At 40.4% G+C, this 18492-nt stretch overlaps 1 protein-coding gene across 2 annotated transcripts in view; it reads right to left on the minus strand.

Annotated features, from left to right (window-relative positions):
- Positions 1 to 5099: 5099 nt before the first annotated feature.
- The window catches only part of BMP6 (bone morphogenetic protein 6), a 189971-nt gene continuing 176578 nt past the window's right edge, over positions 5100 to 18492 (minus strand). For both annotated transcript variants that reach the window (XM_063451748.1, XM_063451747.1), the window contains exons 5-7: positions 14378 to 14454; positions 9000 to 9110; positions 5100 to 6272 (exon numbers count right to left, since the gene is read on the minus strand). In XM_063451748.1, the coding sequence (XP_063307818.1) occupies positions 6123 to 6272; positions 9000 to 9110; positions 14378 to 14454 (338 nt within the window). In that variant the 3' untranslated portion in view covers positions 5100 to 6122. The remainder of the gene's footprint in view (positions 6273 to 8999; positions 9111 to 14377; positions 14455 to 18492) is intronic.

The raw sequence follows: 18492 nt of genomic DNA on the forward strand, positions 1-18492 counted from the left end.
CCTGTTGTGGTCTTTGATTTATAGTATTGATACTGAACGTGTGCTTTCTGGTTACGTACTCTCTGGCTTGTTATACTGACTTTGTGACTTTCTCCTACCCTTTGACATCGGCTTGTTTCTCGTTATTCTGTCTTCTGGTTCTCCTGACTATTCTTTGTGTGCTTAGCCCGGCCACTCTAAGGTCCGGTACTGCACCTTTTCTGTGTGTGTGTGTGTGTGTGTGTTAGCGTGTTTGGTTCCGAGAATCGTGACATAATGTGCCTCAATCACTGCAGCTATGCCACGTCCTGGCAAGTCAAATTTTAATTCATGATTGCAGGGATTTAACCCCTTAAGGACACATGACATGTGTGACATATCATGATTCCCTTTTATTCCAGAAGTTTGGTCCTTAAGGGGTTAAGAACTCACTCCTCAATAACCTCAATCAGCAAAATCCACATGTCTTATGATCTGCGTAAGTAGAACCATCCACACAGATATCTGTAAGTTTCATGTAGCAAACAAATTACCAATGAGGCCAACATTTTAATCCATGCTCCATGTGCAAGACCATTGCAGACCGCTTTTGTCTTCAAAATTGCTCTAATGCAACACTGAAAGATTATGCATACACACTTTTACACTTTTTGTCTGCTACACCTTTTATTCACACACAGCATCCCAGGCATTCTACATATAGCCCCGCTCTTTTATCGTGATTTTGTACCTCTTCGTTTTGGGAGGTATGTTGTTGGTGACAAAACAAATTGAAAATCCAATAAAATCTAAATTTTTGATATTCGTATGGTTTCCAAAATGCTTTTAATCTGTCAACATAATCTATTACCATAAAAGTAGTCTTGTATTTTATTTCTGAATTCATCTTGTTAAAGGGTTGGTCTATTTTCATGCCCTTAACAGGAAGCCTGATGTCTTTATTAATTAAAGAGTAATCTAAACTTATAGTTTTATCATTTACTGCCACAATTATCAAGGCAAACAGCTGTAATTATTGGGAAGTATACACATACTATACTGTTTACATCTGTAGGATATTCTGGAACAACAAATCCGATCCATGAAGGTCACCACCTCGCAACTTGCATGACTTAATTTCTTGGTGCCAGATACTAAGGACACATTCAGAGATCTTGTGGAGTCCATGTCTCAACACATCCAAGCTAATTTGGCAGCATGAGGTGGACCTACAATGGTATTAGGCAGGTGGTGTTCATATTGTGGCTGATCAGTGTATCACCAAGATATATGCTGTAGTCAATGTAAAATACAGAGATTTACTAATCTCTACTTGCTTCTAGCACCAAATTGTGGATGTTACTCTTTGTGTAACATCCACCTGTAGGGCATCCACTTTGGTTTGCCCTGCTTGGAGACATTTTAGTGATGTCAGCAAACTAGTTTTGTCCCTCTATTCCTATTCTCTCTAACCAGAACTAGCAGTGCCAACTAGGGAGTTTCTGTGTCAACCACAGCACATGTGTTTTGGTTGCTATGCTTGGGAGAGCAGAAGGAATTCCTGTGAGTGTCTGCTAGGAGATTGACTGAGAGCTGGGAGAAAAAATGTTTTTTTTTTTTTTTTAATTTTATTTTAAATAGGGTTTTTCTTCCAAACTATACATTTGCAAACAAAGCTGCTAGCACAATGCATAGACAGAATCTTATGCTCTTTCGAAAGAACATAGTGCTACATGTATCCTTTAAAATAAAATACAAATACAAATGAAGAGGGGAGGCTAGGACTATCCAATGACAATTGGGATGCCTCTACTTTCTTCTAACCAAGTTTACAATGATCTCCCTATTTCTTTATTTATTTGAGACCAACTATGGGAAGCCTTCCCAATAAAACCAGTTCTAATACCAATTTAATCAAGTTTACTAAGTTAGGGAAAATAGCCAACTTTTCACACTAATTACATTGCAAACAATATTCTATTTTATAATCAAGTATACGTATTTAGGACTTGCTAAAGTACCCTAATGTATATTATTCAGAGAAATAAATGGTATATACAATCAACAATAACAGTAGGGTGCATTTGCAGCCTTTTCAATAGACATTTTATATTAATCCATAAAGCACATACATTAACTAATTGCAGTGTTGTGCTACCAAAAACAGAAATCAGTCTCATGGTCTGTGTGCATCCATATGGTAAATTTGGATGCCCTTATGATGTTGCAGACAGCCTCTTCTACCAGTATAGTGATAGGCAATTTTCCAAATGAACTCTGAATTCGGCAGATGAACACTTTGTTTTTGATAAATCAGGAAAGCATTAAGTTGGATTCATTCTTTTTCGGGATGCATCATATGATACATGATGCGGGTGCAGGGCCGTCTATAATATGAATAGGACCCTGGGCAAAGAATTTTGTTGGGCCCCCTAGGCCCTGCGACCCTCTCAATCCACCAACCCCCCAATTACGCCCAACCCCCAATCACTGACATATTGACACATACACACACAGACAGACATATTAAAACATTCACAGATACATACTGACACACACATACACTGACACACAAATATATACTGGCCGACATATTGACACACATTCAGACATACTGACACACACACAGACGCACATACATACACACACAGACACATACACTGACAGATATACTGCAACACATACAGACACATACACTGACAGACGTATTGACACACACACACACAGACATGCTGACACACACAGGCATACTGACATACACACAGACACACTGACATACACACAGACACACTGACACACACACAGACATACTGACACACAGACACATACACTGACAGATGTACTGACACACACACAGACACATACACTGACAGAAATACTGACACACATACACTGACAGAAGTATTGACACACACACAGACATGCTGACACACACAGGCATACTGATATACACACAGACACACTGAAACACAGACAGACGTACTGACACACACACACACAGACAGACATTCTGACACACACATAAATAGTGACACACACACTGACAGAAGTATTGACACACAAAGAAATACTGACACACACAGACATGCTGACACACACACACTGACAGAAGTATTGACACACACACAGACACACTGAAACACAGACAGACATACTGACACACACATACTGACACACACAGACAGAAATACTGACACACACAGACAGAAATACTGACACACACACACACAGACAGAAATACTGACACAGACATACACACACAAACATACTAACATACATTTAGCCACCCTCCAACCACCCTTACCTTTTCTGGAGGGTGGTTTCCCTGGAGTCCAGTGGCAGGCTGAGGTAGTTGGGAGTTCCACTTTGAAACTCCCCTCCTCCCTGCCTTTCTCCTCCTGTGCGGCTCTAATCTCCGGTGGGAGGAAGTGACGCGCGGCACTCACTTCCTCCCATCCGGCTGCCGAACAGGAAGGGGCCCGGTCGCGCTGTTTAAGCGTAACAGCGCCCGACTGGGCCCCTGCTGGCACATGCCCCCCGGGTGGCCCTTTGTGCATGGGCCACCCGGGGGCCCTCTTTAGCATGCGGGATGGTGCGGCTCTGTGCAGCCGCACTGCCGGGTCCAAGGGTGGCTGCGCAAATCGCGGGGCCCACGGAGCAGCTGCTCTGGGGCCCCCCAGGAGCAACTGGGCCCGGGGCAGCTGCCCCGTTTGCCCCGCGCTAAAGACGGCCCTGTGCGGGTGTAAAAGTAACAAAGGTGTTTCTAAGTTTACCGGCGAATGCTCTCCTGACTCAGTTTTATCTCTCGATGCACAAATGCTGGAAATCAGATCTAGCATGGATCTAAACTATCTAAAGCAGCGTTTCCCAACTGGTGTTCCGCCAAAAGTAAAAAAAATAAAGTGGGCGCTGGCAGCGAAGGAGCAGTGATCTGAGCACGCCAGCCGCTCAACCGCCCCACTTGACCCCGGGGACTGCTCGCCAGCCGCCCAGCAGCCCCACTGGACCCCAGGGACCACTCACCAGCCGCCCCGCAACCCCACCGGACCCCAGGGACACCTTGCTAGCCGCCCAGCAGCCCCACTGGACCACAGGGACTCCATGCCACCACTCCTAAAGGTAGGGGTGGCTGGATGAAAAATGTAAAAAAAAATTAAAAAAAATTGCATGTGTGTCTGTTTGTATGTGTTTGTGTGTCTGTCAAAGAGTATATGTGTGTTTGTCAGTGAGAGTGAATGTGTGCTTGTCAGTGAGTGTGTGAGAGTGTATGTGTTCTTGTCAATGAGAGTGTATATGTGTTTTTATGTGTGTCTGTAAAAGAGTATGTGTGTTTGTCAGTGAGAGTGTATGTGTGTCTGTCAAAGAGTATGTGTGTCAATGTGTGTATCTGTGTGTCAAGGTTTGTGTATGTGTCACTGTGTGTATCTAAGTGTGTGTGTGTATGTGCCAGTGTGTATCAGGGTGTTTGTATGTGCCTGTGTGTGTGTGTGTGGCAGTGTGTGTATGTGCCAGTGTGTGTATATGTCATTGTGTGTATCTGAGTGTATGTGTATTTGTGACTTAAGATGTGTGTATCTGTGTGCCACTATGGACCAGTGTGTATCTGTGTGTCAGATACATATATACACACACACACACCCACACAAATATACACTGACACAGAGATACACACACTGGCACATATAAACACAGATATACACACCTTGACACACACCGGCACATACAAACACAGATACACACACCTTGACACACAGCTACATGACGTTGATACGTTATGTCAAAGGGTTCCACAGGAAATTAATTGGGAGCCCCTGATCTAAAGGGACATTAGATTAACCCTCCCCATTCCCTTCTTCAAACGTGAATGGAGTACAGTGCATTAGTTCATTTAGTTTCCATAATTTTAAGGGTAAGTTGTACTACCAAATACACTGAAGCAGACATCCTTCAGTCAAATGTCCAGAAGACTAACTTCAAAGAACCAACCAACCATTTTGTCCAAAGTGCTTATACTTTATATTTAGGAATTTTAAACTCAATATTTTTGATCCTACATCACAAATTGATTACATCGTTATTTAAGAGATAGGCCTGTTTAATTGAGCTATTATACAGAATGGCATGCTCATGCATCGGTGATTTGGTTTGGGAGTGAGAAATAGTTTTATTGCAAGATATTACAAGAAATCACTTCTCTTTGATGACAGTCCAATATTTAGATTACAATTAAGGCAACTAGAGGGGAAAAAATGCACATATATATATATATAACACTGTGTTACACATAAAGAATGAAATGATCATTGCTAAACAGACCAAACTTCAAAAGAGTGTGTAAAACAGGACACAGCGGGTAAGGCTCCAGCATAGTCCATGCAATTTACAATGTATCAATATAATTGTAGGTGATGGTGAGGTTTGAGTGCTGCTTAGGCAGAGAGCCAACTGGATTCTGGTTTTAAGAGATGTTTAAGACTGATAAATACTGATAATGAAATCCCTAGGAAGGATGTTTACATTGAGTACAAAACCCTGGTGGACATTTAACTCTTCCATTTCCAGTTAAGGCCTGCTTCCTTGGCCTACTGGCAGTGCGTAGAGTAATTGTATGCTACTGTATCTTGGATTTTATTTAATTCCCACTGCCCTGGACCAGTTGGTGACATTGACAAATGTTTGGGGGACAGATAGTTACAGATACAGCAGTGACAACTCTAGTTGGCTTCACAACAATTAGAAAGATAACTACGTTCTTCCACCATATTGTGAGCTAAACAATGTCTGAGACTGGGACCGTTAAAGCAGCAAAAGAGGTTAATACATATATAATTATATATATTATTACTATTTTATTTTTTAACTAGATGAAACACAGCTTGATCCAAGCTAACAAATAAACTTGCAAAACCTCATTGTGGAGGATTCCTTCTCTTTCACCTTCACATGCCCATCTTGAAACTGAGATTATTTTTCCATGGGGACAAGGTGAGTTTAGGTGTACAATCCATAGCTGGTGTCCTCTTTATTAAGCAAGTACCATATAAACTTTGCCCATGCCTCAGATGAATGTCAGTCAATGTTGGCCATGTGTGTTTTCTTCTGTTGGACTGAGCTGGAGTCTAATCCACTTTTGGAGAGTAGTTGCTAGACTCATTTATTTCAGTTCAATGACAACCACAGGCTCTCACCACCATATTTCTGTACTTCTTCAGGATGACATTAGAGTTATCATCAAAATAAAGCACTGATATGGCATTTAGTTTGGTTGGAGCACAGCAAGGTTTAGGGACATACTCGGGATTCATAAGGTGAACCTGTACAAAAAAAAGGAAGACTTTAAGTTCATGCCCGCAATGTATTTCACAAATGTAGGAGAAAAGATACATCAATCATGACATTTATTTAATCACCACCTAGCAACTAGCCACTGTCTAAAAATAACTTTATTTTGATAGACGTTCTATATCTGTGCTCTTTGTATTTCTATATTTACATACCATATCTGCTGAATAAAATGATATCCCTTCCTGGATTATAGTATCAAACTCTACCTTCAGAAATCAGAGGCTTTTATCTATCTGTGTAAAGAACATCCTTTTTCTTATATACTTTCCTATTTTCCATATATTCAAAGTTCCAATGTGTAGACAGCTGCATAGAAATACATAAGTTAAATAAAAAATTCATAAATGTGCATAATTTACAGAATTTGCGGTGGGATAATTTTATTTTTTATTTTTTTTAATATTCCTTTCTGGCAGGGGCTGCTTAATCTTTCAGTAAGAGGAGTAAAATCCCTGTTGGTCCATTGAAGTGGTTGCCATTTACCCCTCACCAATGGTTATAATTCTTCCATTCAGGGCAGTCATCCTTAGAGGTCCACTTGGAACAAGTGGACCTTTGCACCTCCGTGTCAGTGCTCTAAATCATTCAATGACGGTGATCTGCATCCACCATAGGTACACACAACAAGTTCCCTTACTATAATTTGGTATTAGTTAGGTGGAACTGATATCACCTGTAACATACCCCTTGCCCTTGGTACATGTAACTCATGGAGTATGTATACTGGGTTTAGTACCATGGTTATAGGGGAAACTTGTTTCTGTACTTCTTCATTACAGAAAATATATTATAAAAAGAATATCTTGGAGAAGAAATTAAGGAAGAAAATGGAAAATGAAAATGATAAAAGTGAAAATAGGTGAGTAGGTGGAGGGGATAGAGAGAAAATGGAAAAAGAAACCTGGAGGCATCTGGCTATCTTCTGAAATCAATCCTCCCCAAGGGGCTTAACAAATTGGCCCCACAAATGTAAGTAGATGCTCTCTTTGTGCACCCTCTGTGACAAAGGGAACACCATTTTCAAGTTGTTTCGAACAATATTAAAAGGTTAAAAGGTGGACGTACTATCTTTCTTTTTTATAATTGTTTTTTTTTTTTTTTTTTGCACTGCAGGTAATATGCACATGAATTTTTTTATTTATTTATCTTTGGTTTTGTCGATATGCAGGGCATTAAATACCATAGGAGGAATTCCTCCTGATCTAAGGCCGGTGAAACTAAAGAGGGAGCATTGGAAATTGTAGCCCCGTGCGCTGCATGATGGGTGTATGCCTTTGTAGTGAGTAGTACCCCTAACCAATGGGGCTGCAGGTGGGGAAGGGGAGTATTCCCTGCCAACTACTAGGGCACCACTTAGCGCACCATTTAGAGCCGACACATCTGGCAAGTACTCAGCCATTTCCCTCAATTGATGAGTTAAGGCACCTGCCAAGGTTATTGAATTGCGATAATAGTTGAAACAAGATAAAATAAAATAAAATAAATGCAACATTAAAAGAACAGAGAGGTAAGATGGGTCTGAAACCCAATGTTCTGTATCAGCATAAGCCTCAGTCAGGTGTCAGGGTGGTCCCCTGCTAGAGTCCTTGGGGTGAAGGGCATCACTGCATCCTGGATCCTAGGTGCTGGTCAATGCTTGGGATCAGCACCTAGGTATGGGAACGGTGCCCCATCGCCGGCGTGTGCTCAGTCTGAGGCAGGGTAAGCTAGTCTGCTTGGTCCAGTTCCCTGGGACCACTTAAGAGTGACTCCCTGGTCGCTAGGGCCAGAGCGTAGTAGGCCGTGGATCTGAGCTGTTGCTTTTGCAGAGTGAAAAAATTGCATTAGTTAATGCGGCATGGCTCCCTGTGACATGTGCGAGTGCAGAGGATCTGGTTTGCCACCCGTGGCAAATATGGGTGAGAAGATTGCACCAAGTCCACATTGAGCTTCCAGGTATAACATCTGATCTGGTTCGTGGCAAGCTCCGTCACCCATGGACCCATGGTATCTTGCCAACCCTTTGTAACAATTATTTTTAACCAGTGTGCATGAGATAATGTTCATTATATTATCAAAAACATCTGTCCAGTTTGCCTGATCTGAAGATTCTCCCAAGCCCCTCACCTCTCAACAATACTTGAAGGATCATAATGGGCCATATAAATAGAGTGAGAGTACCGGTGTATAGCAGGGATATCACCCATTGGGAATTCCAGGATACAAAATCATACAAAGTGTAGTAGTTACATAAATTGAAATAGTTCAGTCCTAGGAAGACTGATTTTTTTTTCATTCTGGAAGTCTTTTGTTATTCCCTCTACACTTAAAATGCAAGTTCTCAGTGATTTGCCCATGCCCAACACATGTAGGTTCCACATGGAACATTGGGGTTGGAAAGGTGAGAGGAGTCTAGTTTCCATCAGAGAAAGGCCTTTCTGTTTTGTGCATGTGGCTTCTTGAATTGTCTTGGAGTGGACTTTGTCACGTTTCACAATTCTATTCAAAAGAGAGGTAAGACTCAGGGTGAGAGCTCACTAAATGTTTGAGATCAAGTACCAAGAAGACATTTGAGCCAGGGACATTGATATTTCTAAAGAGATTCAGAGCTGTCTCTTCTTCCTGTGAGATCTCTCTATACAAGGATGGGAGCTTTAATAAGTGAATAATTATATGCTTTTCTTACATTATGAAATAATAATTTCTTTTCTACTTACCAGGGTCTGCACGATAGCATGGTTGGTAGCATTCATGTGGGCGTTGAGAGGAAACGAGCACTCTCCACCACAGTAATTTGCAGCATAACCTTTTGGTGCAATTATCCAGTCCTTTAAAAAATACAGTTATATGAGTCACTCCTTTTTTATGACCAACAAATTTACAACAGACTAATGACAGACTGACAGAATGATGGCAATTATCCCAGTTATTCAGGTGTTTGAGGGAAAGAGTAATCATGAAAACTAAATGAAAGGGACTCTAGAATTAGACTTTTGTAAACTACTTACAACTTATAAGAGGTCTCGGGTTATTATCTTTTAAAATTATTTCTTTAAAACAAATGTTGGTGGAAAACAGAGAAGTATCATTAATAATAAGAAGACCATCACAACCTGCAAGGGACATTCCTTAGCAGTGCAAGGTCCGTTCATGAGCATCAGCATAGAGCTCTAAGCCTCTCAGGAGGAAGATTGATAAACCCTTTACCAAATGTCTTGACTACTTACATTGGGATATCACCAGTGCAGTAGTGATTATGGTGCTTGGAGTGTTCCTACAAATGTCTAGGCACCCAACATAACATACATTTGCAAATGTAGTGGTTATAGTGCCATTAGACTGCCCCAGTTCCAGTTCTAAGCATTTTTAAACCCCCTGCTTTCCTCTTTTGGAACAGTTTTTGCAACACTTTTGTCCATGTTAAAAATCAATTAATTGATTGTAGAAGTCAGCTGATGTGCCCAGACAATGAATGGCTTTAAAATATGCATGAAATTGACATTGCTAATGCTTTCAGCATAACTTACGCCTTAGCAATAGTTAAGCAGGAACCAAGGCGAGGTGTGCTTTGGGATCTCTGTTTTTACTAAAATAATTCAAAAACAGTTTGACCAAGAGTTTGGGGATGGTACCCACAACCTTCTATCAGGGGACATATTATTTGTGGGGATACCCCATGTATAAAGGGGTGTTCTGAATATTGGGGAAAATTGGGATTTTTCTGCCTGGAGATAATCAAGTTATTACTTTATCAGACTTGATTATCTCCAGGGCTAGGGGAGGGAATTGTATGTTTGTGCTGGGTGTGTTTTACGTTTTTACTGTAACTGATTGGTTATACTGTGTCCCTCCCTGTGGGATGTCCCCTTGCATGGGGACTTGCATAAAAGCCTGTGTGTGGTCATTAAAGCCAGTTCTGTTGTACCCTTCTTCTTGACTTCGGCTGATGTTTGGGGATTCGTATGCTTTATTAAGGGAATTATCTTATAAAGCTATTTGTATTTGTATGGATTTCGTCTATTTCATCTACCGAACGGAGAGCTATATTCACTGATGCTCTGGCGGTTCGGGAGAAAACTACCGAATGAGGATTAAATATACTAGGTTTCCTTACATTTATATAGCGGCATCAAATTCCGTAGCACTGTGCAATGGCCTCACAAGGGGGGGGGGGTGCAGACCACACCAGGGTACATCCCCAGGGAGGCATGGGGGGTGACACCACCGACATGAAATAACACTATATGACCGGGTAGGGGGGAGGAAAGAACACTATGGGACAGGGGAGGTGGGAGAAATACCACTATGGGACAGTGTTAGGGGGGAGGAAAGAACACTATGGGACAGGGGGAGACACTAGGGAGGAGAGAGAGGAACATTAAGGGGGGGCACTAAGGTACAGGGGAGGGAAGGGAAAAAGAACACAGGTAGGGAAGACCACTAAAAGAGAAGGGAGAGGAACACTAAGAATGGGGTGGGGAACATTTATGGTAATGGGGGGCACTAAGAGACAGGTAAGGAGGGGGAAAGAGGAACACTAAGGGACAGGGGAAGGAGAGGAACACTAAGGGACAGGGAAGGGAGGGGAGAGGAACACTAAGGGACATGGAGGGGTTACATCATGAGTTACTGCACTGGGTGATACCAACCCTAGTGACACCACTGTCTACATGGTTTATATTTTATTTTATGCATTTCTGGTATCCTGACCCAACTTGTTTCTGACCTTGAGTATTTCTGCAATCCTAAACCAGCTTGTTTATTTGTTTATCTGTATTTCTGTAATCCTGAACTTGACATTTACTGAATTTGTCTTTATCTTTCTTACTTTAAGTCCAGCCACTCTATGGCTCTATGGGATTTGCCATTTCCTGTAAGTTGGGGTACGACCCCGTGACTATATATATTTGGAGCCAGGCAGCAGTGCATTTCCTGGGACCTATTTACTTGTTTATTCCACCCCACAATACACAGAATCCAGCGTACTCACTCACTCACTAAACATCAGCTTCAAAGCTTACAGAATGTAATATTTTATTTTCTTTAAAGACACCTGACCTCAAAAAAGTGGGGATTTACCATTCCAACGGTAAGCCTGCGATAACTCCAATGCGATAACTCCAATGCCTGTTTTCATATGTACGTGTATATATATGTATTTATATAAATGAGATGGTGTCTCAAAGAGATCTGTGCATCTCCAACCACCAAACACCCCGCACAAATATTTGGAGAAGTAAAATTTAAAAAAATGAATAGCAGTCCACCTTGTTTCCAACCAAACTGAAAATTGGTCCTTCCTGTCCCTACCCATAACCCTTGTCCTCTTGGGACTTTCTCAAGAGCCTCTAAGAGGAGCAGTGAAATGCATAACTTGGCGTCAGACTGGAAGACATTGTGACATTGTGGGCATATTGAAAAGATTGAGGACTGGTACAGTTATTATATTGTGGCGCTGAATTGTGTTTAGGTTGTTTGAAATAACTACAGTGTGTTTCAAATACCGATGAGACTGTGAATTAAATATATGTTGTTACATTGTATCAAGGAACTGTATAAATTTCAGACTATAGTCACAGTTTCCTATGAACATTTCAGGTGAATATTAATCTTCAGTTGAATTAAGCTATTTCCTCCCTATTGCTTTTATTGACGTGGATATAATAAAGTTGTTAACTGGATTAATGGAGATCAGGGTTGCTCCTTTTTCCTGCTGGAGTTTATATATTTCGGATCCTATGTACATAAAGATCACATCCACCGGTGCACAGCTGTCTGAATGGAACATAGCCACTCTTATCTTCTGAGTTTTCTCCAAAAGGGAAAATGTTACTTAATGTTTTTAAGTTGTATGATATATAAACATTTGCATTATTAATGTTTTTTTTTTAATCTGTTTTAACCACTTCACTGCCTAAACGTAATATTAAAGTTTGTATTTATTTATGTATTTTGTAGTATATGAATCTAGTCCATAAAGCCTAATTCACCCTTATTTAAACTCTAGTTATTACAAAATAGTTTTTTCGTTGATTTTTATTGTATGTATTGGGACTGATGTGTAATATAGTCACTGCTGCCCCCAGGAGTAGTGGGAGTTTGACCACAGGGCTTAATTTATTTTTATTTTTTTCAATTTGAATTGTATTGAAAATTATTTGCATTAAACATCTTTACCATGTTATGGGTAAGGTAATTAAGCACTGATGTAGTGACACAATCTGACTGTATATGTCATAAATAACAATCTTGTCTAGAAGACATTGTGAAGTTATGTAAGGCATAGGTATGCACAAAGAAACATTATGTATGGGTGATGTAAATCTGGAAATAACATAGATGCAGTAAAACGTGGTGAGAACAGTTCTGTGCCTGAGCACCCTTCCATCGATATTCCTTAACGAGCCGTGCTGGAGTGGTATGAGCCTGGGCAACAGCAGGCGCTTGGGAAGGTTCAGCAGGCTTTAGTAGCTCTTTGTATTGAGACAGCTTGGTTCCTGGTATGTGAGTCTCTGAACTTTGAAGTGTCCATCTAAGTGTCGCGGTTTGCTTGAGCTTGTGTCCTTGCCTTTCAGTGTGGGTTGTGCCTGCTTGGTCGGTGATTTAAACCTTTGCTGGGACTCAAGGGTGCCGATGGTTGTGGGCTCTCGGTCATTCTTGGGTGTCTCTACTTGTGTCTCTGCAGCGGTTGTTCGTGTACGAGGTGAGAGCCCGAGTTTCTGCAGCAGGGGCTCTGGATCTTCTGCTGACGTCAGTGTTGTAGTTGCGTCTCCACTGGTCACTACTAGGGATCCCCCTTGTCCCCAGCGGTACCTTATGGAGTGTTCTCTGAGTTTTCTGGCGGTTGAGGCCAGCTTCCTCCTTTCTGTTAGGGCAGAGAATGGTATGTCCGCGTATATTGAGACCACTTGGCCCTTGTGTTGTACCGGTCCCCATTCCCTGGAGCGTTTCATAATCGCTGCTTTCACTGAGATATCACGGGTTATGGCTATTATATCTCTAGGCGCGTTGTTTGGAGCCGCAGCTGACTTCCTCACTCTGAATGCTGAGCTTATTGTATGTTGGGCAGGGGTGTCCTTGATGCCCATAGTGTCTGTTAGGTCCCTTACAAAGGTGAGTATCATCTCGTCAGGTATTATTTCTGAGACGCCTCTGAGGCGCAGATTTTTTTTGTCTGTGGCGTGTTTCTAGTGTGGTCACTGCTTGGGTCAGTTGTTGTACCTGAGAGGAGAGGCTTTCCAGTTTGTTGTCTGTGGTTTGTATGTGTTTGGTTCTGGAGGCCTCTCTGTCTTCCATTTCCTGCACCCTGTGACGGATCACCCCTATTTCTGCCTGGGCTGCCTGGAGGTCTTCCTTCCAGACCTTCCTGAGGTCGGTCAGTAGCCTCCTGATGTCTCCCTTTGTGGAGGGTGTCTCATCCTCCTCGGCCTCAGATAGGCCAGCCTCCGCTCTGGAGCATGGAGAGCTCGGCGGGTCTTCTTCCTCCTGGGAGGCCCCTGATGGCTCCGGCGTCCCCTGCTCCTCCGGCACCATTTTGGTCTGGCGCTGTGCCAGCGGCCTCTCAAAGGAAAGCTGAATATCTTGCTGCCGGGGAGCTTCTTGTTGGTAAGTTCTCTTATGTTTGCGCCCCATTGTCTCTGTGTGTGGGGGTGTAAGTTTTATCGCCGTGAACGCTGTTTTTGCAGCTCTTTTTCGTTTATTCTCCCAGGCCTTTACGGAGCACAAGGGAGACATGTCTGCTTGCCTGCTCTGTAGGCCACGCCCCCCCCCACAGGGCTTAATTTTGTAAATACCAGGGAAAATAATATGTGATCATTCAGAGGCAAGAGGACTTTATTCGTATAAGTAGAATACAGACACACTTTTGTAGAGAATTAGGGACAACTTTCTACAACATAGAAGCGATTATTTACTTTTAATCTTGGAGTTTAACATTTATTTTACATGTCAACATGTCGGGGATTGGGGATAGTGGCTGGAAAACTCGATTTTTGTCTAGGGTGGCATAAATCCGTGCAATAACCCTGCTCAATTTAGTAATAAGAAGGAATATCAACAATTACATAGGATTTTACTCACACAAAATGACTCTTACCTGCCATCCCAAGTCCTGAAAACTAACATACAGCTCATGTTTCCGGCACGCCGTTTTAAGATCACTGCTGTTGTAATCTAATGGGGGGAAAAATGTAACTATTAACACAACGTAATTAGACACAAAAAAGTGGGTTAAAGTTAGGATACTGCAGTACCTAAAAAATAACAAACTTCACGTGTGAACAGCTGTAAGTTCTCCACCATTGTAGCTCTTAAACAATGGTATACACATAAGCAATCAAACATAAAAAATGGAAGAAATGCAATAAGAATGCTAGTGCAACACGGCGTCACTCAATTTTAATGAAGGACATCAAAAAAAAAAAATTCGGGTTTGCTACCCTTTATAAAAATGGCCATTCATAAAGCGTGTTTTGCCAGAAACATACTTTTGGATGTCCATGGTTAAAATTGAGAAGCACTTTGTTGCAGTAGCATTCTTGTTGTTCTTGTTTATTTATATTTTGTAACATAAGCAGACAGTTTTATCTTCAAGAAAAGATATCACAAGTAAACAATAGTTTGGCAAAATGATCTGTTGCAAAATTGCTGTTGTAACAGGTTATATTGAGTGCACTTCAAGATAACTAACTATTGCGCTGTTATTTATAAAAACTTCAAAAACATCTCCACTAAATCTGGAAATGTGGAGAATTGACAAATCCAATTTAAGGCCATTTTGGGAAATGTTCCAATTCAACTACTTATGCAACTTGGATATTTTGACCTACAATTTGCAGTTTCCTTATCAATTCTCAAATATGTGCATTGAAGGGGGCACTTTCATCGCCCTCCTCCCCCCCCCAAATATAAAAGGAGTATTTCATAAAGATACAATTTCAGTGAAATTGAAACCTAGTCAAGAGATATATGGAGACAAAGTACTATTTTGTCGTGGTATTTCTTCTCCAATAATGATATTTCTAGAGTCTGCACTAAGTAACTGCTAGCAGAAAAAAGAAAAAAAAAAGAATATCCCAAAAGGAAAAGTGTAAAAACATTAATTTTATGCTAGAGACCGTGAGCTTTGTAGTGGAGACAGCCTTATGTTGAATTGAAATATTTGTTCTCCTTTGATTTCTCTACTGCCAAATGAAAAACAAATTTAGAATTGGCAAATGCTTTCGACCTCTTTTATTTCATTAGTACATGTGCTATTTTGCTTTAATTTAAGACATCACTTGAGCTTCCTTTAATTTGTGTTTAAAAAAAAAATTAAAATCATGACACATATTCCCCAGGACTTCAAATAATTTGACAAAATAGTAAATCATTTCTTCAAATAAATAAATCACTATTATAGGGAACTGACAGTGAACTTTCCCAGATATTAATTAATTAAAACTTATGTATTGAATCCAAGGGAGTCAATTTACTAGCTGCTGATACTGCATTTTTGCACCAAAATTCGAATGGGCACATACACAGCTCTTACAGAAAAAAAATAGGCTTCGGTCAAAGAACGTTCACATCACATGAAACCATTGTAATCCATTAATAGATAACATTGGAGTTTTTTTTAGGATCAATTCTATTGTGAGAGAGGCTTGGAATATGGCTCCACTAGCTAAATGTCACCAGTAGGTCTAACTTGAATAAGGGATGTGTCAATATTAAAATGAACCCTTTTATTATCACATCTCTCTAATGTGTTGCAGAAAAAGCAAAATGAGAAGAATCAACTATAAACAAAAAATGTCTGAGTGTCTGTAAGATTCCAGAAGTAACCCTGACATGTATGGCATTACACGCCAGCTGGTAGAGTTAAAAAAAAACAAAACATCAGCATGGGATAATAACATAGGGAAGCCCAGCAAAAGGCCCTTTCTTCCTCTGTCCACCCTATGTGTGGTGGGGTGAAAATAATTTAGATAGGAATTGATCGGAAAAAATATAATTTTATGACCTAATTTGTATTTTGATAATAAGCTTTTTCTTTATAGAATCTATTCATGTGATGACTTTTATTATAATGCTGTGCTGTGTGATAGTTTAATTTATTAAGTGATAGGCAATGGTATGCATTTTGAGTTTTGACTATATGAAAATGATGTTAGCATCTTACACCAATAATAAGTCCTTTGTTTCACTAGGGAATACCTGGTTCTACATGAAATCAGTAAAACAGCTAGGTAGAGGGATGTAATTTAGGTAATGTTACTACTTATATATGCAGCTATTTTCAGGGGGTCTAAAATGATGGAGGAATTCTTGTTTTCAGTAAGCTTGTTCCATAAACGGATGACTCTTCGGGAGAAAGCTGCCTAACAATTTCCTTTTTTAATGTGTATTGAAATGGAATCTCTAAAATTAACTTTGCAGGAAATTGTTTTTTGTACTCTACATGAAATCTAGAATTGGACTTGACTTGGAATATGAGACAGAACTGGACATGACATGGTGCGAACATGACTGCTCTAGGAACATGGTCGAAGGATATTCAATGCGTGTGATTATACACCTTAATATCATACACAGTGCAATGTCATCTTAGACTTTCAGGATGGAATAGTAATATTGTTAGTAAGCATATCCATAACAGGGACAATAACTTGACAAACGTGGAGAGGTCAGAAACCCAAGTCATCATTAACTCAGATAAATTTTTCAGACTTGGCCAAGTCAAAATATTGGCAGATCATATCTCTAAGGTCATAGCAGGTCAAATAATAGTGACAAATCGTTAACACAATTGTCATATTAAAATGGTTTAAATTTTGGTACTTTCTTTTTTTAAATAATTATGGGTAACATTCAGTAAATTCACAAATAAAATGGACTGCACTCAGCAAGTATGTAAAGGACCACTATTATGTTAGGAACGTACAGCTATAGTGCCCTAGTCCCTATTTAGATTCAGACCACATCCCATTGTGCAAAGTGCAAAATAGGGGAATTAAAAAAAAAATTCTCTAGTGCCAAGACTCCCTCAGTGAATCTGCCCGCTCCACCTTCCGCAACTTCAACATGGAGACGTTGCTGCCTTGATGAATCTCCAATGGAATGCTCCTCAATGAAGTGTGCTTCCAATCAAATGCTTCTCATAGGGAAGTATTGAATTCAATGTTTTCTTATGAGCTGCATTTAGTCATATGACTGAGATGCATTTGGCTGTTCCAAAGGAAGCGACACTAGAAAACTGCAATTTTTTTCACTGGAGGATAAAACTACAGGGCTACTGCATCCGTTAGTGGTCTTTTAATGTGTGTCAAGGCTGATTGACATCACTGTACTAAAACAGCAAACTGTCACACCTGTGTAAGGCACAGGAGAATTCTACCACTGGCCACAAGAGCAGAAGTTGCAATGGAACATGGAAAGGTTAGACAATGCCACACATCACCACCGCCAGTTAAGGCATAAGGACATCCACTAAATCTCCCTACTACATTTCTGTAATATATTGAGTTAACTTTAAAAACTGACTTTGCCCAAAATTGTCAGCTTTCTTATATTAGTTATTTGGACACTTCTGTTTTACATTGCAGTACTCTTTATTTGTTTCTGGCTACACTAGAAACATGTGCAAAAACATGTGATCTCTAATACACCACAATCTACTCTTTAACAGCTAAATCTCTACCAGAATCTCACATACAGTACAAGACATAGACTACAACAATACAAGACAAGACAAAAAAAAAAAAAAAAGCAAAAGCCAAAACTGCATCTGAGCGTAAAAACATCTGCCTTAACAAAGCACTGGCTGCTTAGATCAGGTTTCTGAGCTTTGGCTTGGAAACAAGAACCAAAGGACACGGTCTTCTCATCAACAGCGTCATTTTAAAACAGAAGCTCTGCTTTTCAGTTTAAGGTATGCACCTGAGGGATATCTTATATTTCATGGAAACTGATTGGGAAATACAAGTGCTCTGAAAATTTCCTATTTTTAGAGCTGAAAGATCCACTGAATGGTATCCGTTAGAACGATTTCCTTATACGGAGATTCAAAGACAACACCTGCGTTGGATTGCTTTAATATGTGCACCTGGGGCAGTGTCAGTTGCATGGTACCTGATAAATCAGCATTGGGAGGAACATAACAAAATAGCAGTGTCGTCCTTTCATGAACCTTTAGAATTACAGTGAAATACAGAATCAGAAAGGACATAT

This window comes from Pelobates fuscus, chromosome 4 (genome assembly GCF_036172605.1).
Source record: "Pelobates fuscus isolate aPelFus1 chromosome 4, aPelFus1.pri, whole genome shotgun sequence".
NCBI lineage: Eukaryota > Metazoa > Chordata > Amphibia > Anura > Pelobatidae > Pelobates > Pelobates fuscus.